Raw genomic sequence first — 27,222 nt, 5'->3', positions numbered from 1 at the left:
TCTCATGTTTAAGAGGCATGGTCCCATTTGATCTAAGCTGCTAAGCTGTGCTTTTCAAGGTTGTAGTTGATCGGTCTGCTTACAGCTGTCAAAGGCCCTGCTCATTTTGCATGCATTACATCTGCATCAATATCCTAACCTGTTTAACAAGGGGAGGTTGACTGGGCAAGCATGCTTGGTTTCATGTATTTACCACTCAGTGTCAGGGCTTGCTGGTACCTTTCTCTTTTGCAAGGAAAGGGCAATACTTCACCCAATTATTTAATTATTGAGTGTAGCAGGTGCTTTTTCTAATTAAAATAGCCTTAGCCTTAGATTTAAACATTAAGATCAGATATGGATTTACAAAAAAAAGGGATAATAATGTAGATTGTACTACCGGTACTACTAACAGCATTCATGGCTACATCTTTATAACCACAGAAAAGAACCAGCCATCGTCGGGCAATTGTTGGCTGAATGTCATGTTCCCACCTTTCCGTCGTGTTTTCTTTTTCTCTATCCTACCGTTGACAGCAGTGGTGATGAAATGATTGCATTTCCCTGTGTCAAGGTGGGCAGTTAATTGGTCATACCACAGTGTGATCTTCATGGACACCGATCACTTCTGCAAACCACCACAAAGTTGAGGCATTGACACACAGTCTCTGTGCATTATTCATTATCTGTGACTGAGAGAAGACTGTCACAGGAGCCCGGTCAGTGAGGATTTAATTAACAGAACCTGCCACATTCCACTATATCCACTGCCTTTCTCCCAGCGCATAAAAGCCATCCCTATCTGCTGTAATTACACTAAACATGTCACAAATAAAGCTCTGCTGATGATTAATTTGAGTTGGGGAGAAGATCAATTAATTAATTAACTTGCAAACCGCTGCTCTGCTTCCTTTTGCAGACCCATTTCATTAACTGTCACGCTTCCTGGTTTCGGGTCCTGTCCTTGCTCTTTTTCCCAAGACACCTGGAGGAATAGCCTGTCTTATTAGCCACATCGTATTACCACAGAAATGTACCATGAGCCCTTAGGTTTTTCCATCTTAGAGGCTGTTACATTAAAACGAGTAGTAAACCACAAACCGTGTACTCAGTGATGCTATAATCATAAGGGTCCTCAATCAAACTCCTGGAAGGACCACGAGGCAAGAAGTAGAGCTGTAATCTCAAAATGAAAGCCTACAGCTGTGCTACGCGTGTAGCGTAGTTAATGGAGGATATGATTCTGTGCAGCAGTGCTTGTCCCACAAGGTGACTCGGTCAGCATAACCATGTGAATTCAGAAGACCACCCTTGGGTTGCAGTAATGGTCGAAGGCCACGGTTATGTACTAACTGGTGTGCGGCAGCATAAATAACAGGCGTAAGGCATTTGGCAGGGTCGTAGATCATACTGACAACAGTGGAAGTATGATATCAGATAGGAGAAAAAGGGAGAAGTAGAGATGAATCGAAAAGTGGAGAGAGGGAGATGATAAAAAGAGAGGAGGGGCGGAAGGAAATGAAGGAATGGGGGGAATTAGATGACTGTTATTGATTACCTGCCTGTAGGCGAGGAAGTAAGGCCAACTGTTCTGCAATGCCAGACAAAAAAGTGTATTATTTCAAAGGTCATGGCATGCATTACATTCTTTTTACTGCGAGTACACTCGGATAAACAGCAGAATAACAGCACCCTGATAGGACCACTAGCATGCAGCACTGAGGGAACTAACAACAACATTAACAGTGTTTTGTTATGACTATGTTTTTGTCACGCTCCGTTGCCTGCAGGTGTGTCTGGCGTGCCATTTGTCCACTGCACTGTTTGTTTGATGAACCAGTATGTCCATAGCAACTGCCATAACACCTGGTCTAAAAGATAACGTGCCAGAGACAACAGGCTTGACAAGAAGTTAAGACGTATTTGAATGCACATTGTGCAGTCGCCCCCATTTCTATGGAGGTTCTTTTTACAATTTTCAAGTCATTACAACAGTATTACATCAATGGCCTCCTCGGTGGGTGTTTGATGTTGGGGTGTGCCGTGTCACCCCTGCTGAGGAGACCTCTGCAGTGCGAGCTCTGCCAAGTAGTATTTCTCTGAAGAGCACGAGGGTCCTGCTCACATGCCCTTCATGGCAGAACATGTGAGAAAACTCTTGTATTGCAAGTCAAAAGCGCCAAGGCAGTAACACGAATCCCAGTATGGGCTTATTAGTCGCTGCATGAATGTCACAGATCTTCAGAAAGAAAGTATTGGCTACTATATAAGGAGAAAGTTGGCCGACCCATACGAAATGTTAATAAGCAATAGCCCTAACCATGACTGTAACTGGAAACGCTCCTATCTCTAGATTTCTATCCATTACCACTGTCCAACAGATTTGAATCCCACCATGACTTTTGTGTTCCTCATAAATTCATCCATCAGTCAGAAAGACTCGCTTATCCTTGAGTGCAGCAGGGGGCTGGAGTTGATCCCAGCTGACATCAGGGCGAGAGGCGGGGCACAACCCGGACCGGTCGGCCGTCAATCACAGGGCAGACACACAGAGACAGACACCTCTGGGCAGTTTACAGCCTGCTAACCTAACCTGCTTGACTTCAGGGCAAACACCAGGTAGAGAACATGCAAATTCCACACAGAAAGCCGGTCAATAGGTTTGAACCCAGAACCTTGCTGTGAGGCAACCGCTGTGCAGCTCCTCATAGATCCTTTGCAGATACACATTTTCTAGAGAAGTCGCTCAATGTTTTACCCACCATCAGAGATCCAACTATTCATAGAGTTCATTCCGTTGAACTCATGTTAGCTTTGGCTTTATGTTTGTACCATACGTCTCGCAAACTTCCGCGTCTCTGGCAGATGCAAATGTCTGTCTCAACAACTAGGGATGTCCCAATCACCATTTTTTGCTCCCGATCCGATTCCGATCATTTCATTTTGACAATCTGCCGATACCGATTTTTCCCGATCCGATCTTTATGCAATGCATTAAGAGAAACAAAAGGTAACAGATAACGGCTGGTCATCCAACGCGATGAATTCAGCTATCTTGGCTGTTATTTTGTTGGCCTTTTCTCTGTTCTGGGGCAGTTTCTCTTTCCTTTTAAAAGTCTCTGAAAGTGTCGGTTGTTTCAGTGCCGTTACCTGAGTGGCCGCTGTGTACTCGCCGTGTTGTTGTTGGTGTTTGTTTCTCACGTAGCGTATTAGATTGGTCGTGTTGAACGTAGCTCTGTTCTTTCCACCACGCGGAACCTCTGCCTTGCAAACATTGCATCTGGCTGTTACACTGCCTTCGCTTTCAATCTTATAATACTTCCAAACTCCTGACATTTTCTCTGTCCCGACTCCCGAGTCACCAGCTGAACGTAGCCTCTCGTTAGCTTACTGCTACTATTAGACACTGCGCCCACTCTGTTGCCAGATTTCAGAGAAATAAGCAAGGTCTGAAAACAAGCCCAAAGAATGCAACACATACATGATGTTGTGTAATCTTAAACCAAAACTAAGGCCTCGGATGACTTTAAGACGTGAACATGGTCATTTTTGTTTTGTAACATTAAATAAAATAATAAAAATATTTTATAAAAAAAAAAAAAAAAAATCCCGATCCCCGATTTTTTCCTCCCGATTCCGATCTTTTGAAAATCACGTGATCGGATCGGGACATCTCTATCAACAATGTTCTTGGCGAGAAACTGCCGCGGGCCATGCGCTTTGTTTCTGCAAACGACTCATCTGCTTTTCACTGCCAGATTGACTCAAACGCAGTTACGAGGTAGACAACTCTATATTTAGTTCCCCTCACAGGTTGAGCTAGCAGAAAGGTGAATAATTAAAAGTCTTTGGGGTAAACACAGGAAACTCTAAGACTTTAACCTTTGTTATTTTTAGAAAGAAATGTAACTTATTTTAAACATTCAGAGCTTAATGTTACACATTCCCACACACGGGCAAATGAAATTCAAACAGCCCACATATTTTCGAAAAGATGCATACACCTGGTGTTTCTTTAACCTATAAAGACGTGCACTGATGTATGTTTAAAGGGTAGATTTTAAAGCAGTAATATTTCATGAGGCAAGCGGCTGTGTTGCTGTCACTATGGTCCTTTGGTGCGCACTATCAAAGGAGACATCACCTTTAATTGTTCTCATCCATCACTTTGCAACTGGCACACATGGAGATCATAAGGTCTTTTTTGTCTTGCTTGAAATTAGACAAACTCAGATGTAGAAGCTAAGCAACTTAAGAAGGGCTCCCTCCATCACCTTCATTTTTTATGTCACATGTTGAGGCCGAATTAGATTAACTATTGATACGGAAAGAGGCCGAAGATGGGGTTGGCAGCTTGCAAACATGCACACAACTCCTGTTCATGTTGCAGCAATGTTCCACATGAATATTTCTCAACATATGTTTCATAACCACATGTTCTCTGAAGGGACCCTTCTGTGCTGTAATTCTCACTTAAAACATCCATAGCAGCACATGCCTTTCACCACGTTCTGCACTTGAGAGTATGAAGAAGATACTAGGACATACTGAAATGGAAATGAGGCTCCAAATGCTTATCTAGTGCCACTGTGTCAGGGCTCCCCTTGTTATGAAGCAACTGAGGTGTCTGGAGTGTTTTTCCCCATTGAGATGAGTGTGTTTGGGTTCAGGGGAAAACGCTGGCTGACGCTAGTGTGGGATTGAGCTCCAGCAGCCTCCCAGTGGGACAGGAGGACAGGGACGGGTCTCTTTCAGCAGGGCTCTGATTAGACCCATCGCCCTAGCTGCCACGCTCCACTCACACTGGTAATTGGAACTGGCAGGAGGTTGGCATGCCCTCCTCTTCTCCCCTCCTTCCCCTCGCCATTTTACTTCCTCTTTCTTCTCTCTTACAGCAGAGGCCGCACCTCCTCAAAACAACGGTTTCTGATTATTGTATCATGTTTTCCTAATTTATATAATTACCATGTTTGTAATTTTCTCATTACAAATAATGTTACTAATGTTGCCCCATGCCTTTTGTGTATAGTGAAGGCCCCCACTGCTCTTCTAATTGACTAGAACAACCACAAAACCACATTATTAAGCCGTCCCCTACTGCCCTCTCTTTTTACAGTAGTGCTATAACCACTTAAACAAGTTTTACTGCTGCTGCTCATATTGCAGAATGTGCGTGATAATCGGCTGTTTAGAGAACAAAGGACTTTATTTTTCACATCATGGCAGAACCAGATTTCGAGCTTCTAGCTTTACGGTTGACGCCATTCTGCCTGTGGCCCTAGTGATTTTGCATATCCAGGGTGTTTCTACTCGTTGTGTTTTTAACAACTGTGTCCTGGAAGCACTTAGCAAATGTTCCATTTAATAGTACTCCTTTAGACCAAATGAACAGCTCAGTATTAGACATCCCCTGGACTACTGCATACATGCGGAACAAACGAGTCATTTCGGAACAAAAAAAATCAGACATGTAATTTTGGTTTAGTTTTTTTCGTTGCAGCATTCTTCATCATTGTAATGGATCGCTTGTGTGACATTATCGCAGGACTTTCACCTTAGTGGTATTTCTGGCTCGATGAGACAGAAAAGTGGAGCTTTTGTTGATGAATGACTCTCTAGCACAAGAGGGCTTTTTATTCATAATGCCCTCCATCTTGACAAACATCAACCTGCATTGCCAGCACTATTTCATTGGATTCTCTCCAAATGTCCTCATTCCTTTTCCTCCCCTTTGAATTAAAGAGGACTGAACAAAGGCATGTCTTTGTCTACTTCTGATGACGACTTGGCAGGCCAGCCTCAGGAGTTGCAGTACAAGGAAAAGACAGACAGGACTCCAGTGTTAACTATCAACAAAATCTGTAAAAAGAAAAGACGGTTGCACGGTTTTGCAACTGTTCATACTGAGCATTGTGTTTACATTCTAACCTGATCTAACTAATTAACTGTTTATCCTGAAAATAGTCCTTGATGGGTATTTTATGATTTCTCAGCTTACCTAACATACAACATGTAATTGTATGCTACTCAAAATAATGTGCTTTTTAAGAGTCAAAGCCAGGGTGTGAGAGGACTGTTATATCAAAGATCAGCTTCAGTCTGTGGCTTGGCCTTGAGACGTCTGGAAATCCAGCAGGAATGAGTATAGCTTTACTCCTTCAGGGAAAAACCTTAAAACCAGATACTGTGTTTTAGGTCCAGCACAAATCATTACAGCATCATGACAGACGTTTATTATCTCTGCCTTCAAGTTGGTTTGAATAGGCCTTGGGAGGTTTTGTTTTTCTTAGTTTAAAAAGTTTAAATTGGCCATACATTGTGTTCTTGAAGAATAAACCCCATTTTGAAATATAACACTCGATGGAAGCAATGCTCTCCCTCCAACATATTCATTGCAGGTACTGTACATACAGCCCAACAATTTCTCATTTTAAAATTGACACACCAAGTGAAGCTATGGTTCACTCCACTTATGAGACACACTGTGAAAAATAGTGCCGGACAGTTGTAATAACTGTCCACCGTCAATGCAAACATTAAAAATTAAAGCCTAGGGGATAAATGCATGGACTGTATAAGCTCTGCAGCAGCAGTAGTTTTCCTTTTAAAGTATTCTCTGTTTGTGCTTCCTGATATGAAAGAGCCACTGACTCGTGTAATAACTCCTTTGGGTCCTACACACTGTTTTACCAAAGGTTTGCATTTTTCACGGCCCAGGAACCTTTTCCAATAATCTTAATCATGAATATTCTATATGCAGAAATACAGGAGGGTTTGGTGGAAAATAAGACATGCTGATATTCCAGTGTTTTCATTCAAAGGCAAAGCACTATTGCATAAATAGCTTTCCCCTTTGCCGAGACAAGTTACTTCTTTCTGCGGGAATATATAACAAAAGTTGGAGCTGCCACGGGTAGATTTTCGATAAAACGGAACAAATCTTCTGAAATTCCCTCAAAATATGGTATGACAGACTTCTCAATCCTTCTCAGTACTATCCCTGGGGTTACTGGCGAGGTGTGATTGACAGGATCCGAGTCATGCCTCATTGAATCGATTGGTTTCCAACACATAGTTACTTTATACTAGACCTATAGGGAAGCTACACCATTTTCTGGCTGAGAGATGGAGCGATTTGTGGGGCCCAACCGTGTGTACAATATGAATACAGGAACATTGGGGAATCAGCAGAGGTCTGGTAGAAAGACTTCAATGTACACACTTTTCTTCTCTCTCTCCACGCTCGTTTTAAGATCAGCCACCTGCTTGGAGCGGCAGCGCTGAAACCTCTAGAGATGTTTTAATACGTTGAGACACATATCTCTTAATCAATGGATTCACATGTGCACACACGTCTATATTCACAAGGTTTTAGACCATGTTAATTATCCCTTTCATGATTTGACTGACAGATGGCGCAGATTATGTATAGATAAGGTTGTTAAACTAAGTATTGAAATAGGTACATTAATAAGTGTATAAAGGATTTTTTGGGGGACTACACAACTTCATGAAGCATGTCCTACCCCAGTGAATCTGATTAGAAATTGGGTACCTGTCTTCAGGCACAAAGGACCTCTTCTCAGGTGATTTGTGGCCATTATGCACATGTGAACTATAAGTAGATGAGACTGGAGGTCAGCTCTCTATAGCTTTGGTATAATTGATGGCTCTCCCACATTGCCCCTTAAAAGAAGAATAATAAATGAGTGTGCTAATCCTTAACCACTGTCCAACAACTGTCCAATTGTATTTTCAGTTTTTTTCTCGATAGACCTCTTTTTAGTAAAGGGCTGACGCTTCAACATCATGCAGGGTGTGTATTTCCCTTTGAAGGTCATAGAGAGCAAACCACAGAGGACCACAGGGCGCTACTGTTACCATTATTCATACAATTACAAATTGTACCATATTATTTCAATGTGCGGTAGTTGTCTGTTTTGTAGAGGTATCCTAATTTCAGTTGGGTTTTTCTGAAAACAAATCCTATAATATCGTTAGAGAGGAAGTAAGCCTCACCGCAAAGATAAGAGGCCATGCAGAAATCTGTCAACTACATCAGAATATGAGACGATCCGGGCCACAGGCCAAACACAAGGGTGAGGGCAGGAACAACCGCTCTGCTGGGATTCGGAACAGAGTACACCCATGTACCTCTTCATGCTCAACCATATACGTTTACATATGGAAGTTTGTTCTCTAAGCATAGAGGACAAACAGCCTTGTTTTAGTGTAGGCTTTGACACAAATCAGAGGTTCACGTTATAAATGTTTAAGGAAATAGGAAAAGTGCACCAAAAAGACTGGAGCAAATTTGGTCAACAAATGACTAGATTTCTAAAAGTGTATTTATTAGGTCTTATTACCTGGCTTAGTTGAATACTCGATTCTGATTGGTCGATTCCGAACACGTGACACGTTGTTAATCCAGAACAGACAGACCGCTGTCAAGGATTTATTGACCGTTGTTAAGGACGCTCACATCTGCAGAAAGAAGTTCGGTCGATTTAACTGTACACAGTTTGGCCGAAAAGCAAACTGCATGCAGCAAACTGCTGTTTGCTTTTCAAACTGACAAGACAAGAGGAACAAGAAAACAGTGGAGAAATAACGGGGCAGAAACCTACGGTGGCCCTGAAGTGCAAGTCAAAACAGCATTTCCGAAAACACCACAGCATTTCACAAAACGCTATCGAAGCTGTTCCTGCCGTTGCTACGTAGTTCAAACAGTAACAACGGACTTTTTTTCTTAGTGGATGCATGTCATTTTAAATAAATAATAGCCTACTATATTTTTTAAATCTATAAAAACATTTTCTAAATCTATAAAAGCATTTCAATTAATATTGGGAGTCATATCGTTACTTTGTTGAGAATGCGGCCATGTAATAAGCGGGATAATGTGCAGCGACTTAGCTGTTCAAGATCATTGAACAGCTTCGCGTCGGGCTCCTGATCTGCCTGGCGGGTGTTCTGTTCCCATAATGACCGCCTCGCTGCACATTATCCCTTACTTGAAGGATCACTTCTTGCCACTACAAGCTTTTCATCTGGGTATTGTATTTGGGCAAATGGAGTCAACAACTGAGTCAGAAGTAGATTTCTAAAAGTGCACTTATTAGGTCTTGAATAATCACTTGTTGCCTCTACAAGCTTTTCATTTGGGTATTCCTCCATAGAAGAGACGACTGTGTATTGTCCTTCTCATAGCTGATGACTGATGTGAGCCATTCTTGTATCTCTTGTAACACAGCTCACAATGGACACTGTAACAGAAGGCATTTGTTTTTCTGATGAGTATAAAGTGAACAACAACGTTCATGTACCAATTAATCAGGGGACCCTGCAGAGGATGCTGGCTCTCTTTCTTTTGCACATGAACAATGCACTCACTGTCTTACATGGTTGACCAGTCCTCTGCGGTAGTTTGAGATACAATACAACGCACCAAATGACCTTGTTTGTTTTTGTCTCCTTAAAGCATCATGCAATCAATAGTTCTTTTTTTGTAAACCATTCAGTTGTCCTCCTTGGGTAACATTGTAATCTTGTTATGGACACATTTGCTCAGCTTTCCTAAAAAGCCAAATCTTGTCTTGTATTAATTCAGTTCATCCCTGTGGAGCAACTATCCTTTTCCCTATTGTTGACCAGCAGTTAGGTGTCTTCTCACGGTGAACCAAAGTAAGGAGTTGAGATCATTAGCACTTTTGTAAGGATTTAATTTGAGCACTTTGGCCCCAGGGACACATGAGGAAGCAGATCAGAGAGATTACAAGTTTAAGAGCAAGCTGATAAAAAGTCTTCTCAAGGGCCGTTGTGTTTCTCCTTTATTATTGCTGCTCAGAGGTTAAATTAGAGTTTATTATGAGGATAGGTGGGAGGGGGTTTTATTTCAGATTTGCAGCATAGTTAGGCCATGTCAGTGACCTCATTTGGATTCAAAAAAACATTCCCACTGGGTCTTTTCTTTCAAAGAGGAAGGACTGTTACTGTTTTTCTCACCAATGAGCATTCTCAATTCTCAACATAGCAGTTACATTGTTTATTCTGAATATCAGAGATAACTGCTTGCTTATCTACACTGAACAAAAATATAAACGCAACACTTTTGTTTTTGCTCCCATTTTTCATGAGATGAACTCAAAGATCTAAAACATTTTCTATATACACAAAATAACCATTTCTCTCAAATATTGTTCACAAATCTGAAAAGATCTGTGATAGTGATCACTTCTCCTTTGCCGAGATAATCCATCCCACCTCACAGGTGTGGCATATCAAGATGCTGATTAGACAGCATGATTATTGCACAGGTGTGCCTTCGGCTGGCCACAATAAAAGGCCACTCTGAAACGTGCAGTTTTGCTTTATTGGGGGGGGGTCTGAAAACCAGTCAGTATCTGGTGTGACCACCATTTGCCTCACGCAGTGCAACACATCTCCTTCGCATAGAGTTGATCAGGTTGTTGATTGTGGCCTGTGGAATGTTGGTCCACTCCTCTTCAATGGCTGTGCCAAGTTGCTGGATATTGGCAGGAACTGGAACACGCTGTCGTATACGCCGATCCAGAGCCTCCCAAACATGCTCAATGGGTGACATGTCCGGTGAGTATGCTGGCCATGCAAGAACTGGGATGTTTTCAGCCTCCAGGAATTGTGAACAGATCCTTGCAACATGGGGCCGTGCATTATCATGCTGCAACATGAGGTGATGGTCGTGGATGAATGGCACAACAATGGGCCTCAGGATCTCGTCACGGTATCTCTGTGCATTCACAATGCCATCAATAAAATGCACCTGTGTTCGTCGTCCATAACATACGCCTGCCCATACCATAACCCCACCACCACCATGGGCCACTCCATTCACAACATTGACATCAGAAAACCGCTCACCCACACGACGCCACACACGCTGTCTGCCATCTGCCCTGAACAGTGAAAACCGGGATTCATCCGTGAAGAGAACACCTCTCCAACGTGCCAGACGCCATCGAATGTGAGCATTTGCCCACTCAAGTCGGTTACGACGACGAACCGGAGTCAGGTCGAGACCCCGATGAGGACGACGAGCATGCAGATGAGCTTCCCTGAGACGGTTTCTGACAGTCTGTGCAGAAATTCTTTGGTTATGCAAACCGATTGTTGCAGCAGCTGTCCGAGTGGCTGGTCTCAGACGATCTTGGAGGTGAACATGCTGGATGTGGAGGTCCTGGGCTGGTGTGGTTACACGTGGTCTGCGGTTGTGAGGCCGGTTGGATGTACTGCCAAATTCTCTGAAACGCCTTTGGAGACGGCTTATGGTAGAGAAATGAACATTCAATTCACGGGCAACAGCTCTGGTGGACATTCCTGCTGTCAGCATGCCAATTGCAGGCTCCCTCAAAACTTGCGACATCTGTGGCATTGTGCTGTGTGATAAAACTGAACATTTTAGAGTGGCCTTTTATTGTGGCCAGCCTAAGGCACACCTGTGCAATAATCATGCTGTCTAATCAGCATCTTGATATGCCACACCTGTGAGGTGGGATGGATTATCTCGGCAAAGGAGAAGTGCTCACTATCACAGATTTTTTCAGATTTGTGAACAATATTTGAGAGAAATGGTTATTTTGTGTTTATAGAAAATGTTTTAGATCTTTGAGTTCATCTCATGAAAAATGGGAGCAAAAACAAAAGTGTTGCATTTATATTTTTGTTCAGTGTACTTTTGTAGGCAGTTTAATATCACGACTTAAATGTACAGAATCATATTGTAAGTGTAAAAAACACTGTCTGCTGGGATGTACCTCTTCCTGATAACTTTCAGAATGCAATAGGCCAACGCTGACCCTAAAATAACCCACGACTCATATCTTCGCAGATTTTACAATATAAAATCAGTATATATTTGACCTTTTACCACATTTTGCTTTAAGGATTATACTTGGTGTGTTGTCATGGTTATGCTGTTACATTCATTATGTCGAGTTGGATTATTCAAATCGTTATGTTTAACTTGCTAAGCCTAAAGTGGCTCATTTATGCATGGGTACCCAGAAACAGATTGCTATCCTTCCTCTGTCTAAACCTGTAATAAGCCTGCTGCGATAATCTATCAGAGACTTTTCTCAAACAAATTTGAAATCCAAATGATTCTCCAGTTCCCCTGCAGTAGTAGTGCTGTTGTGGTCATTTGTTGTGCTTGTGTGCCTTCTGATTACTGTGCAGCCTTGAGCACCTGAAATGTATTTGCTCTTGTTCATCCTCTTTTCTGTCCGTGCTAGCTCAACTGCTTTGATGTACTCAACGCCTCTCACAGCCATAAGAGCCCATTCTGACAAATATGTTTGTAGTGTTAGCATCCCCTTCTTTCTCCCTCTTTCCGTTTTCTTTTTAACACACTTTCTTGCTCCACGTGGCTCTGGATATACTCAAAAATCTGCCTTTTGAATCTTTCAGAGACCCAGATCCCCCATGGCTTCCCCACTATCGATATGGGTCCCCAGCTGAAGGTGGTGGAGAAGACCAGAACTGCCACCATGCTGTGTGCCGCCAGCGGAAACCCAGACCCAGAGATAACCTGGTACAAGGACATGCTTCCTGTGGACATCAGCAGCAGCAACGGGCGCATTAAACAGCTTCGTTCAGGTAAGATCTGATCTGATCTGATCTCATTTCTTTATTGTGTTACTCTACATGACATACTGATAGTGTCACTATAGCAAAGTCAAGTAGCAGAATACCAAGTAGTGATGAATATCAACAGACATGAGGCACACAAAACCTGACGATGAAAACACAAAAGTCCTTTGTTATCTTGTATGACTTCATGTATTCTCTTTTATCACAAAGGACATGAAAATCTTATTCAGCGATTGTCACCTTGGTTAGTAAGATGACTTCTAACAGAATTGTATTTCTCAAAGCTGCAGCCACTTATAAAGTTACACAGAAGTTGGAATAAAGTTATTATTGTGCAATATTTGACAGAGATGCATGAGCTTGTAACATCCAACGCACAGAAAGATATGTTTCACTATATTAAATAATCCTTAATCCCACTTTGAACAGGCAGCTGGGTGACAATGAGGCCAGCCATGTAAGCATTAGCTAGGATTCAACTGTACAAAAATACAGCTGCTATGAGGTGTCCACAGTCGCAGTCCACTTGATGAAGTAACTGCGCTTGCCTGACCTGGATCAGATAGAAAAGGTGCAAGGTGGATAGATTAGTGGCTTTTGACCCGATTCAGTCTTGTGACTCCTTAGTAAATCTACCTCACTTAAGGCCAGGCTACAGTTCTGAGGCCCCAAAGATTAGAGATGAGAGCTACTCCAGAAAAAGCCTGGCACTACAGCTGCCAAGTGGAAGTTGAATACAGGTCACTGGAGCATGTTCCCTTGCACTGCCCAATGCCCATGTTCTCGCAGTATTAAAACCCTACCAAACACACATCCCCAATTAGATACAGATTGCTCGCAAATTAAATAATAACACAACTACTTAATTGTTTGATAGTGTTTTTTAAAACAATGATAAACTATGCCTTAAACCATGATATTTTATATATATATTTCTAGCTACAAACTTTTAATTAGTTTTCTTTCTCGCAAATAGTGAGTGCCTGAAAAACCTCTGATATGTAATGCCCCCAGACAGACAATTCTTTCTCCCCACAACCCTTTTTTGACATCTGGTGCCGTTTCATGATTAACAATACGGCATATGTGGCCGAAAAGGGGGCGAATTCTGTAATTGTCAAAAAAGGTTCATTCATTTGCTGCAGTTAAACAGAAAAGCTGAGCCAGTTCCTCCTATTGTACCACAAGATGTTAGTCAGCACAGGAACATTAGCTCTTTCTTTCCACACCATCTAAATCATTCACTTTGTTGAAATACTAACCTCTTTTCTATTTAATACCTCTGACCTGAATACGTTTTGCTGTGCATCTTTCGATTTACTGTGTATGACTTTCATTCATTTCTCTTGCCCATTTTACTAACGACTTTCTGCAAAAATGCATTCTGTACACAAAGTAAGGCCATCTTAAATTAGAAAGATTTGTATAAAAATGCTTTAATTTAATGCAATTGTAATGCTACTCTGAAGTACAAATGTGGCTGTAGCTGTTGTCTGTAAATGCAAAAGTAGCAGCAATATATTATAACATGTTTTGCTGCTGTGATTTTTCTTGGTCATTTACAGAAAACACATACAGTCGAAAAAATATATTTCTTTCATAGCATTTCATAGCACAGTTTGCAAATCTTTTAAATGCATTTGTGGATGGTGTTTTACATTTACATATCACATATTTACACACATTTATTTTTATGTTCACAGAAATAATTACGAGACATATCTATGCCCATATCAAGTTCACTTGTCACATTACATTTAAGTGGCTTCTACTCTGCATCAGCTTTTATTTTCCTTTTTATATGTGGCTTGTCAGAAGCCATGTTTTTCTCTCCCACTTATATAAGTGGATTTCTAACTAATCTCTCAACCCTTTTTGCATTGAAATGACTCCCACCTAGGTGGTACACCAATTAGAGGTAAGGATGATGAAGTGTGTTGGAAAATATCACGTCCACACCATTCCCTCACATCCACATCAGACCCCTGCATTCCCCCCCAAATGCCACATCACCAGGTTCACACCCTCTTCCCCATTCGTCTCCTCCCGACATCCTGTCTGCTGTCTGCTCGCTAACAAACAAATGATCACCAACCCTCATGTCAGGGTAATGCAATAGCAAGTCCAAGGTGTTATCTTTTAAATGAGCTTTTTTAAAGCCCCTCCTACACTGTTAGAAATAAACCTTAGTTATGAACAATTCACACGCATTCACATCTTTCTGCATCAGCTTCTCGCCTGGCTTTTGAGCGAAAGAGGCGAGGAGTTGCATTTTAAACTAAAGGCCAACGTGGCCACAAGAGGATCTATCTGCCTCCTATCTGAGCATCAATGTTAGTGGCTTCATTTGCATACAGCACATACAGCATTGCCTCCAAGCGAGATCGTTAAGCGGGAAGCTTCAGCCTCTTTTTATGGTAATCATGTGCTTTTCCCCCGAATGAAAGCATGATTTCCTTCCACAACCTGGATGCAAATAGTGGACGCTTGGGACCAGCTGTCTGTCTCACTGTCCATGTGTCCTTGGCCCCTAATAAAGCCCATATTCCCATGTTTAACTCTTTGAGGTGGCTCTATGGCCGCCTCTGTTCCCCTTGACTTATTTTGCCACTGAAATGAGCTTGTAGAAGATCCATTGTTTAAGAAGTTGAAAGTAATTTAAAGCAGTTTTGCATTGCAGCTCTGACAACTTCCATGGCGGTAACCTTGTACATTTCTGAAGTACTCACACTGTTTTCTCCCATGGGAAGGGGCAGATTGACAGATTGGTGACACCAGCATTAGTATGCAGGTGCATGTCATTGCTGAATCAGACAGCGCTGAGCTCAGCGTGCAAAGCCAACACCTTGGAGAGATATGTTGTCATGAGATCTGAGGTGATGTTAGCACATGTCTCTGCCCCGCCCTGTTTCACTTCTCTTTTTTGGTCTCGTCTTGATCCGAGTCCCCTTTGGTTGGTGATGAACCTGTTTGTTGTATTCATCTCATACTGCATGATGTGAAAACAATGTATCCTGACATCATCGTACGCTGAGTATTTTTGTCATTTTCAAACAGCATGGTGGCTGTCTGCTAGTGCCATGCTGTGTTGAGACTTGATCAATGTTATCACTCACTCGTGACACACATATGTACTGATGGGTGATGTCGTCTGGTTGTTAAACATGTGTTTTTTAAATTGTGGGATTCAGGTAAGTTTTGCTGTTTTAGGTCTCTATTTGTATTTGTCAAATTAAAACTAAATGTATTAATAATGATATGATGGTTATAGACATGGTGTGTCCAAATGACCACACAGAAACATGTCTCCTGGGCGTTCATGCTTTATCAGAAGCAACATGTTAGCCTTCTGTCTGATGACAACGGCATTTTGGGATAGTGAATACTAATCTAAGCCATCTGGCAGAGGAGCACCTCCCTTAAGGGCTTCGTTGAGACATGGTGACAAAACACAATTATGACCTCAATGCTAAATACCTGATGAACAAAGGAAAGATACCTGCACCGCCTTTTGCTTTGTTGCAATTCTTATGCCCTCAAGAAGAAGAAAAACGTAATTAACAGTTTGGACATAAGTCACATTTACCTTTATATCAGTTTAGTTGGATATGGTTGCATCGAACAATTAGGATATACAAACACATTATTTACTCTTAGCTGATAATCAGAATACTTAATCAGATTAGAATTTCTCTTCAGGCCCGTAAGTGGAAATGATGTCCTTTGGTTAAACTGTGCAACACACATATTGCACAGTTGTTAGTAGTAGGCTGGTTGTATTGGATATTAACATCGTTATCCATCCGTCTGCTTTTGTTGTGTTTACTTCTCAGTAGAGCCCTTTTCCTGGCTGAGATAGATTTACACAAACACTTTGGTTTGTCAATTATTTCCATAAGCAGGGTGCCTAATGAGACTTTGACGGTTGTGACATGTTATTTAGATGATTAATTGACCTTCCGTCATGGTCCCTTTTTTCCTCCTTAACACGACTAGGGAAATATTCTGTTAGCAGGTTCATTAAATTCGTCAAATCAGCTAAACGTTAATGTTGTCGTAAACCATTTCTTGACAAAACTGCGTCTATGTAAGGGCTCTAAAGGATGCATGAACTGGGTTAGGCTACAGGCTCTCTAGCGAGTCACTGTACAGATATCTGCTGTGGTTTCATGCCAAATCACATCTCATATTCCCCAACTGTCAAGACGGCTAACTGTGCTAATCCTCTACGCAGGAGCTCTGCAAATCGAGATCAGCGAGGAGTCCGACCAAGGAAAATATGAATGTGTTGCCTTGAACAGCGCTGGGACCCGTTACTCATCTCCTGCCAATCTCTACGTACGAGGTAAAGTCAAGTTGTCTCTCTCAATTCTTGAATCCTCTTAACAATCTGTCCTTTCTGTTGTTTCAAACCCCAAACAGCCTCGACAAGAACATCCCGCCTGCTTTATCCCTAATGTGCATGCCTTTAGTCAATGTGCTTTCAAAGGTACTGCCGCACAGCTGATTTCACTTGTTCTGTATGATAATAACTTCTCAGGAGTGTGTTGAAGTGTGCAGGCTGTGTTGGATTGACATCTTTCCCACCCTCCTCTCGGCGTTGTTGCACCTGTCACCTGGGACAAACAACATCTTTGTAATTCTTATTGGTGCGTGGAGTAACTCAGCATGGCTCTGCCCGCCTGTAAACCTGAACAGAGCTCTAATTAGCCGATGCTTGGAAACACCTGTTAAAACACAGTGCCTTTGACAGTTGTGTAATTTCCACATTTGATGTATGCCATTATTGCTCTCTTGTTCTCTCCCACAACCAATTCCTTAACCGTTATCCTTGCCATGCTTTTCCCCCCGTACCAATGAGTTAAGCTAACCTCGACCTCCTGTCGGCCTGCGAATTCGGACAGGTGCCGCCGCTGTGAAAAGCAGCTGCATTGAAAACATTTTCTCCGCTGGCGTTGAAACCAATGCCAGACCTTCTTTCTTTTTTATTTTGACTGTATTGAAAGGCTCCATTATTCCCCCCCTCGCACTACGCAGAGCTCCTGAAGGCATGGAGGGGTCTGGAGTTCCAGGGTTTGTTTTTGTTGTGGTGTCTCTGTGAGCAGACTAATGCAGGGCAAGGGCCGCATTGGACCTATCCTGGAAAGAGCTGGTATAGTAGAGAGTAGTCTAGGTCAGACCCTGAGGATAACACTATGTCTGATGTACATGAAACAGAATAGCTTCTCCAGTTGTTAGTGTGGGTGGAGGAGGAAGGGAGGGTGGGAGTAAAAGTGTCAAGGTAAGAAAAAGACTCTGCTTCATAATATTTGTGAAAGCATACACTAGTATATCAGACGGGCTCTGGTATGGTTGATAGTACCATTGTCTTTTTTCATCCATCAAGATCAAATAAATATGTCTCTTATACCTTATACAAGAAAATACAAACCACTATTTAGGAAATGTTCAACTATGTTAAGGGAACAATTGTTCCTAAAGAATCCTGTCACTTAAATATGACTACTCAGTATCTTTCATGTAGGATTGTAGCCAAAAGATCAGAGGAAGGTAAAATCATCCTCAAGGACTAGAGCGGCATCAAATACACACATTAAACACTGTGGGCTCCAGAAGGTTTAGATCTTAAATCTTGACAGGGGGAGGTAGTCAGCCAAACAACCAAGGCGAGGGAGGGATGTAAGTCTCGCCTATTGATCAGGGCATGTCAGTCACAGGTGCAAACGCAGCTTTTTTCCCCCCACAGAGGTAATTACAGTATGTGTGTGGCGTGGCGCCAGCAGGGGCCTCGGGCCCAGCTAGTCTGTAACACCACCCAGGTAGCTGTCAACCCATTGGCCCCCGACACCAACTTCTCTGCCAGCCCCACCACACCAGTGGAGAGATAGAAATCAAACCAAGCGTAACCTTTTAAAAGTGTACATGTCTGGAAGGGAGAACAAAGGCTCCAGCCATGTTTTCATTCCGTCTTTGTGACTGCTGCAGGAATGAGGAGACGGGACCCGGGGCTGAGCTATCACCGGCCCGCCTGATTGTGTTTGAAACATGAGGGACTGAAGACAATTGGCCTTTGACATGCTTCTCTTCTTTTCCTGTTGTTATTGCTTTTGATTTTATCCTGAGACACCAGAGGGGAGACTTAGGGACTGACAACATCTGCTTTCAAAGTTGAAAACATAACAAGCCTTGAAAGCAAACATGTCATTTGACAATTGTTACATTTCACAGTGCTGATGTGCAGCAGCAGGCTGTGGAAACGATCTGGAGTCCAATCTTCAAGCACAACATACAAATTACACTTGATATGAACAAATAAATACTATAATGCCACAATTATAAATGCATATTGATGCACAACATATTGTAGCAGTGCTAAATACAGTGTTTAATATTCCTTTTATACTGCTGAGTAAACTGAGAATATATCACTTGAATCAAATAAACACCTTCTAAGAATTACATTCCCCCGGTTAGAACACCAGGTGTAGCTTGAAATGTCAATAACGTGAGCACTACTTGAAGGTGACTTGAAAAGATTACTATTGGAGAACGAATCGTGGTATTATTTTCTATCTATCACCCGCCCACACCCTGTCAGACTGGCATTAAGTGGCTTGTTATTGGTTGGTGTTTGGTGTCTGCGAATCTGTGTTTTTCCACTTACCGTAGCTGCCTGATCCAATTCCTGCTTGCAGGTACACAAACATACTGCCAGCACCACCCCTTTCTTGACATTTAAGAGCCACAAAAGAATGATGTCCTCATAGTTCCGTGTGGGAGGGGAGCGGGTGAGACGAAAGGAGGATTTGAGGGGCTGCTCATGGATTGCTTTCCCCTTCTTATCTGTGCATTTGTTTACGTCCTTCCACTTCTCATCCGTTAAGAGTGTGTACATGTTTGTAGGTGTGCAGGTGCACCCTGTTGGCCGTGGTTCGCTTTTGGTGACCCTCCTCCAAAGGTGGACTCCATCAACGTGGGCAGAATCACAAGCGCACCGTGATTTTACACGAGTGATCATTTGTCAAGTGCTTATCCCACAACGGAGGAGGGGTGTCAGCTCCTGTCTGCCGGCTCTCCTTCATATATCCTCTGTGACATGTCAATATGTCACAGAGGATAAAGTGCTGCAGTCTGGCTTTTCTTTTACCAAAACATCTTCATGCTGTTCTGTGTGTGTGTGTGTGTGTGTGTGTGTGTGTGTGTGTGTGTGTGTGTGTGTGTGTGTGTGTGTGTGTGTGTGTGTGTGTGGTGTGTGTGTGTGTGTGTGTGTGTGTGTGTGTGTGTGTGTGTGTGTGTGTGTGTGTGTGTGTGTGTGTGTGTGTGTGTGTGTGTGTGTGTGTGTGTGTGTGTGTGTGTGTGTGTGTGTGTGTGTGTGTGTCAAGGAGGGAAACTTACAGAACGATGGAGAACAATAGTTGGAAACAGCTCTCTAAGTGTGAGAAATGCCCTTTCAGCGTCTCCTTGATGATACACACAAGTATGCAACAAAATTGAATATTGATCAACAACTTCTAAGTTATACTATCAAAGATGTGTGAACTGCATACAGAAGGGTATAGATTCAAATGAAAAACAACAAAATATGGTATCAAGTTTCCCTCCCTGATAGCGATGTATGCATTACTTGCCTGTCTTTGCCCTGTCACTAACCTCCACTGTGTCAACAACACAAGCACTTTCCTGTTTCACGGTGTTGTCTTCCTCTCCACTCTGTATCTCTCATTCCATCGCTCACCTTCATCAACTCACTTCATCCGCAAAAAGATCAACGTGGAGGTTGGTCATTTTCACTTTTAATCCCCTCCCTTTCAATGTGATGCAGACTGTAGGTGAGGTCAGCCCATCCTTCCCAGCGCCTCTAAAGCAGACAGTGATATCCCTTCCTTTAAAAAAACGAAATATATAAATAATAGCGCTCCCTCCCTCCCTCCCTCCCTCCCTCCCACCCATGCTAGTGTAACAGTGTTTGCATGAATCCCTGAGTAGTTGTGCATGCCTTCCAACGCCACTCCCCCAAAGCGTGTTTCGATTAGCCTCCCCAAGACACACAAGCATTCCCCATGAAGTCATTATTAAACCTCTCTTATGTTATGTGATATGCATTCATCCCAACCACACCCTTAGCGTCAATCTCAGCAACTTCTACCTAAACCTAGAGTTCCTTTCAGCCTCAGACTTTCCATCCGCCTCCGTCAGCCTATCAGAGGTGTGTGATGGATTACTCTGGTATTCAGGTGGAAACCGGATTAGTCAGGTATTTAGCAGCAACGCCCCTGCTCTCCCACTGAGAGACATGGGTATCAGAACTGACGAAGCCCTCCTCTGGAGATTATGTCTGTTTTGCCGCCATGGGCATTCTTTAGTGAGAGACTGACGGGTGTACTAGGCAAATGTTAGCGTAATGAGATGACTGTCTTCATGAGATGCTGTAGCAGGAGGCCCTGGAGAATCTTTGAAAAAAAGTGTGTACGTTTTTTTACTGTAAACATTTTTGAAAAAAAATCAAAACCAAATGTGACTGTTTAATGTCTGACCAACTTTGTAATAGCAATACATGTGGTGCTTGGTCAACCTGTTTTTTTAACTTCATCGATTATGATATTGACCTAACTGAGCTAATGTTTTGGAAATGATCCCTCCTCTTACTACACTGCTGACCTATAGAATATTTAAGAATGAGCTGGCAGTGGGGATGATCAGCCATCATGGCAGCATCGTTGCCCTGTTCTGCTGCCAGGAAGCCTCGGAGCCCGCTGACTCTCTGCCAGTTTGCTCAAATAGTGATTGACTGGACAGGTTCTGCTATCCTTGGGCACTTTGTCAAGGCAGTTAAATGTATAGGTATCCAGCAAGCAGGCATGCAGAGTGGAGACAGGGCTTATTTTGTGGTTTTGATAGAGTCCCCCGAAGCAGCTCTCAACAGGAGAGAGGCTTCGGGGGAATCGATAACAATTACCTGCCCTCTAGTCATTTTGTTCCACAGCACCTCTCCAAACTTAACCGCATGCCATGAATTATTCACAACATTAAGTGTTCAATATACACAGGCCCCATTGACTGACTGCTCTTAGCACTGTTTAGTCTATGGAATCATGAACGAATAACAGATACTCCGAGCTTAATGGTCTTACATTAGGCCCGGTCCTCTCAGGTTTCCCTTCTTCAAAAGCATATGTTGTAAAAAAAAGAAAAAAGCAGCACTTGGGGAATGTTACAGTTGTGTGAGAACTCATGTCACTAGCATAAGTGGAACGGTATCGTTTCTCTCGAAATATTCAAAGGAAAGTCTGTTGTGCATTAGTCATACTGAAAATCAGATGTTCAGTCCTTTATAGGAGAACAGTTGACCAAGTTCCCGCTTCTCTTCCTCTCCCAGCGTACTCAGACTCAGATCCTATCCCGTATCTTCCCTCTGCTCCTGTGCATGCTCTGCTTGAGAATGTCCTCCCCGTCCTGTTCCCAGGCTGGTCTCACTGCTCCTCCTGTCCACTGATTTCATTTCAAAAGCAACCTCAGAGAGCCGACGTCATCACGGCTGATGTTGATCTTTCTGGACTGTTAATGTGTGTCTCTTTTTTCCTGCATGAATCCTTTCTCTATGAAGAAACTCTCTAACGTTGTGCCCTCTTGTTCATTGAGTCACTTTGTTTAACATTAATATGAATTTTCTGCGGTCATCATTACTCAGTCCTTCACCTTTGCTGACCTTACCGTTCCCAGTGTTTAATTGTTTTCATTTTGTGCCACACACTCAATGAAACGATTAGTTGTTATAAAAGAAACTGCAGCATTTTGATTTATCTGGGTAATTGTGTGAAACAAACAAAAGCCCAAATCCCTAAAAGTGTATGTGTTGTGGCCGAGACTCAGGGTATTAATATTTGAATGAGATATCGAGCTAGGTGGTTTAAGCCCGCATGATTGTATTGATTTAAAACAAAAAATAGCCGCAGCAGTCTTCTATACATGGCACCGAAATTATCTTTGGGAAAATTCAGAACCAGTTCCCCCTTATTATGGTGCAGTCCAGAGAACCAGCCTTCCCCTGACTGGAATCTCAAAAGGTGCTTTTGTGTTTTTTTCCATGTCACCACATAATGAGGGGAATAACAAGCATGGCTATAACAACGCTGTGGTTCAAATTAGATTGGGGAGGGAGCGGTGACGGGTGGTGCAAGGGAAGGGAAGGTGGGGGGGGGAATCACATATGAACATCCATTTTCATGGAGACCGGTGCAAAAGAGCAATTACAGTCAAGGACTTTTTTTCCAGAGAGACACAGAGATATTGTAGTGCATTAGGAAAACAAGAAGTATGAATTCTGTGGGGGTAGTGTATGCTGTTTTAAAAAAATAAACGTACAACCAGCAGTCGTGGGATAGCAATAATGGGTTCTCACTGGGGAGCTAAATGTTGGCTTCATTTTCTCTATAATCAAGGTTAAAGAAATCAGAACCCTTTCCTACATTCATCACTGACAGTGGAAATGTACAGCATATCAAACATTTACCAGGTCTGACGCTGATGGGTGTCAAGTTTGATTTGATTTTCCATGTCAAGCGGATCACTTTGTTATGGTCGCCAAAAAGTTACCAGAAAGAGATCAGAGGTGTGTAAATACGGCAGGCATTTCTTGTGTACCTTTTATTTAGACGGTAAACAAATCATATGTAAATGCTGGCAGCCTGTTTATTCTGGGCAAGCTTTTCAGTATTGCATGGAGCCTCTGCATCGGTGTTTGCCTAGTCCCTGGCGACGTCAACGGGCCCTTCTTGTCTCCATGGGAACCCTTTTTAATGTCAGCCTATCTGCATATCAGAAGTGCACAAAGAGAGGGAGAAAGACAGGCTGAGCAGAAGGAGCCAGAGAGAGGGAGCGGGAGGAGAAATCAAACAATGCCATCTCCACAGGGTCCCTCAATGATGCAACTCTGGCTACCATTTGACACTCTGACAAAAGAGGGCCAGACATATTCTCCAGCAAAACTGGGCTATTTTTTGCGTATATCCCCTTTTGTAGGCAGGAGGATAGAACACCCCCTCAAAGTTTTTCTTGTGAATTGCCAGAGCCATTTTGTGACAGTCCCATTATTCCCATTGTGCCCGTCTGCACATTAGCACAAAAGCGATCAGCCCTCTGTTCGGGCAGCTTTTCTGAGTTAGCTTTTAGCCTTGAGGTAGAGCGAGACCATTCGTGAAATCTTAGAAAACTGTCATATCCTCCTGTCATATCCTAACTATTCACTATGTCCGCCTGCTTCTCTTCATCCCCTCAGTACGAAGAGTCCCACCCAGATTCTCCATTCCCCCCACCAACCAAGAGGTGATGCCGGGCGGCAGCGTCAACCTGACATGTGTGGCAGTTGGCTCGCCCATGCCCTATGTAAAGTGGAAGACTGGGGAAACTGATATCACCAAGGAGGAGGACATGCCTATGGGACGCAACGTGCTGGAGGTCATCAAAATCCTCGTGTCGGCCAACTACACCTGCGTGGCCATCTCCCCTCTGGGCATGATAGAAGCCACCGCCCAGGTCACTGTCAAAGGTGAGGACATGTTGTTCAACTTTACCATTGATTTGAGTCACCCTCAGATCTGATACTTACATTTTGTAAAACAGAATAAACTACCTAAGGCCACTTGAACTTTCTGAACATAGTCAGGTGGCTGTGGCTCAGTGGGTAGAGTGCTAGTCTTTGAATCAGGGGGTAGCGAGTTCGAGTCCCACTGCAGTCAGCATGTCGTTGTGTCTGCCCACAGTACTGAATGTATGTAAGGCGCTTTGGATAAAAGCGTCTAACAAATAACATGTACTGTAATAATAATCACCGCTGGCCTTGTGCTGTAGCATTTGGCTTTTGTTGACGCTGAGAGGTACAAATGCTATTTGCAATCTCTTTCTCAATGAGCATCGATGTCACGGCAGGTATGCATTTATTTCTTTGTGTTTCTTTAAGTCCTTTTTTTCTTAATCTAAGAGTTTGTGTGAAAGTGGCTCTACCCACCTGTGTGTGTGACTATGCGAGTGTGTTGTCGACCCATCGCAGTCTTTCTTATCAGTTGTAGTCTGCATTGATCCCACTTATGCCTCAACTAATCGATACACAGTTATTTAGAGAGTCCACAGCGAAGCAGACCCTCTGTTTGGTTTGTTTTTGTTGTACAATCAAGACGGGAACCGCTCTTGTAATTTTCTTGTATTGTCGGTAATGACCAGGCCGGTGAAGAAATACAAAATTGAGTTTTCATTCTAGCTTTTCTATTCATGTGGGGATAATGGCTGCTGACAGTACTATAAGGATTAGCTTACGATCATTTCACTGCTTGAGTTACCGAATGGAGAATTACATGACCAGTCAGGCCTTTTCTCCGCGAGAGCTGATTTGAGCTATATTGTGCCTACATTTTGAGAGTTTCAAATGTGTCTGACATCCAATTTCTCTCCAATTACCCACATGTCTAAAAAAATAATTAATATCAAAGCTAATGCCATGTTTCTCTTTCCTCAGCATTGCCAAAGCCCCCCGCCTCCCTCATTGTGACAGAGACCACAGCCACGAGTGTGACTCTCACCTGGGACTCTGGGAACCCAGAACCCGTCTCCTACTACATGATCCAGTACAAAGCCAAGTCCTTAGAGAATGGCTTCCAGGAAGTGGAAGGTGTGGCAACTACCCGTTACAGCATTGGTGGACTTAGCCCCTACTCCGAGTATGAGTTTCGTGTCATGGCTGTCAACAACATTGGCCGTGGGCCGCCAAGTGACCCCGTGGAGACTCGCACCGGTGAGCAGGCCCCCTCCTCGCCACCTCTGCATGTCCAAGCGCGCATGCTGAGTGCCAGCACAATGCTGGTGCAGTGGGAACCGCCCGAGGAACCCAACGGGCAGATCCGGGGCTACCGGGTTTACTACAGCTCGGATCTGACTGCTCCGCTCAGCGCCTGGCAGAAACACAACACCGACGACAGCAGCCTGACTACCATCTCAGGCTTGACTCCTGATATCACCTACAGCCTCAGGGTGCTGGGCTTCACCTCTGTAGGAGACGGGCCCCCTTCTGACGTCCTGCAAGTCAAAACCCAGCAGGGAGGTGAGCAGCCGACCACTGCGTGTGTTCATAGTATGTAAATGTAAAGATGCCTTCGGTTAGGCATGCATAGTTAGCTGAAGTAATGTATGTGTTTTTCAGCGTTGAATGTATCGCATGTTACTACAACACATTTTAAATAATATTTGTCTTTTTGTTTGGTTCTACGCTGCAAATACTTTTTCATAAGGTCCCTTTTGGGAATTGGTTATTGCTGCTGACACTGTGGAGAACATTCAGCTTTAGTAATGTGCTTTTCTTTTTGTTCCATTCATTGTTTAACCTCTCGCCCCTCTGTACTCAGTCCCTGCCCAGCCGTCCAGCTTTGAGGCCGATGCCGAGCTCGACAACCGCATCATGCTAACATGGCTGTGGCCCGTTCAGGACCCCATAACTAAGTATGAGCTGGAGTACTGGGAATCCGGCTCGGAGACCAAGGTTAGAATAACAACATGAAGTTTAACTTTTGTATAACCTAGTTTTTCTCTCCTACAGAGCATTTTCTTTATCATTCCATCTATCTAACTATCTATAAATCTTCTCTTTATCTTTCTATCCATCTGTCTATCTGCTGTATCTCATTTGCACGAGGATCCATCTTGCATTTTATGATGCAATTTCTCTGAATTGGAAGCCTCATCTGCAGCAATGTTATTGTAGTAATTCAGGCAACTCCCCAGCCGATGTGAAATATTTACTGTGGTAACAGACTGCAAAGTTGTTTGGTTCTGCCTCTCTGTCTGGTAGCCCTGTGTTCTACTCTGCTGGACCACTGCACCAGTTGTAAACTAGAGGACAATTTGTATTTGGAACGAGCTGCTCTCACATTTGGCTGCGTGCTCTGCTTTGTGTGCCTGTAGGAAGCAGACACAGCAGTCGAGGCTTTAGGATTTCAGTGGGAGATTATTTCCTTCATGTCAAAACAATTCAACAACTACTACCCATATAGCTCGACATGTCTGACTGTCTTTGATTATTTATTCAGTGGTATGTTTCTGTCTCTCTGTCTTGCTGTCTAGATACATGTGATCTTCGACCCAGCTGGCTCCTATGCTGTTGACGGTCTGAAGCCTGACACCTCGTACCGCTTCTCTCTGGCAGCCCGATCAGAGATGGGTTTAGGCGTCTTCACCCAGCCCATCGAGGCTCGCACCGCCCAGTCCAGTAAGTCCGCCATTTCCCTCCTCTTGTCTTTTCTACTTGTTGTCCACTAACCAGCTATTTTGTTGCGCAACCGTCCCCCGAAAACCAGCTGAAGCAGGTTTAGGTTTAGGCAGGACCATTTCATAGAGCTTAAATAAGACAGAGTTGGCAATTTGAATGTCAAGTCCATTTCAGCAGCACATAAAGTGCTGACAGTGCAGCCATCCCGGTCAGCCTCACGCTTCCACCACCTCCCCTCTGTCACCAACACTAACCCTCCTGTCCGTCTATCTGAGGGCAGGCCCTGTGTTCAGTGTCAAAGGTAGGTTCAATGTGTCCTGTTCCCACATTCCTGAGCTGTGCTGTGCTTTTTTCCTCATATCATT

At 43.2% G+C, this 27,222-nt stretch overlaps 1 protein-coding gene across 22 annotated transcripts in view; it reads left to right on the top strand.

The window, feature by feature from the left end:
- The window catches only part of LOC117461791 (receptor-type tyrosine-protein phosphatase F), a 173,257-nt gene that overhangs the window by 90,053 nt on the left and 55,982 nt on the right, over positions 1 to 27,222 (top strand). For 12 of the 22 annotated variants that reach the window (XM_034103725.1, XM_034103747.1, XM_034103739.1 and 9 more), the window contains exons 5-11: positions 12,424 to 12,612; positions 14,507 to 14,524; positions 16,841 to 16,951; positions 23,882 to 24,151; positions 25,115 to 25,696; positions 25,998 to 26,131; positions 26,713 to 26,857. In XM_034103725.1, coding sequence (XP_033959616.1) covers positions 12,424 to 12,612; positions 14,507 to 14,524; positions 16,841 to 16,951; positions 23,882 to 24,151; positions 25,115 to 25,696; positions 25,998 to 26,131; positions 26,713 to 26,857 — 1,449 coding nt within the window. The remainder of the gene's footprint in view (positions 1 to 12,423; positions 12,613 to 14,506; positions 14,525 to 16,840; positions 16,952 to 23,881; positions 24,152 to 25,114; positions 25,697 to 25,997; positions 26,132 to 26,712; positions 26,858 to 27,222) is intronic. The other 10 variants (XM_034103746.1, XM_034103741.1, XM_034103749.1 and 7 more) reach the window with 1 other exon arrangement.

The sequence above is a fragment of the Pseudochaenichthys georgianus genome, chromosome 17 (genome assembly GCF_902827115.2).
Source record: "Pseudochaenichthys georgianus chromosome 17, fPseGeo1.2, whole genome shotgun sequence".
Taxonomy (NCBI): domain Eukaryota; kingdom Metazoa; phylum Chordata; class Actinopteri; order Perciformes; family Channichthyidae; genus Pseudochaenichthys; species Pseudochaenichthys georgianus.
This window is presented reverse-complemented; position numbering and strand designations above follow the sequence as displayed.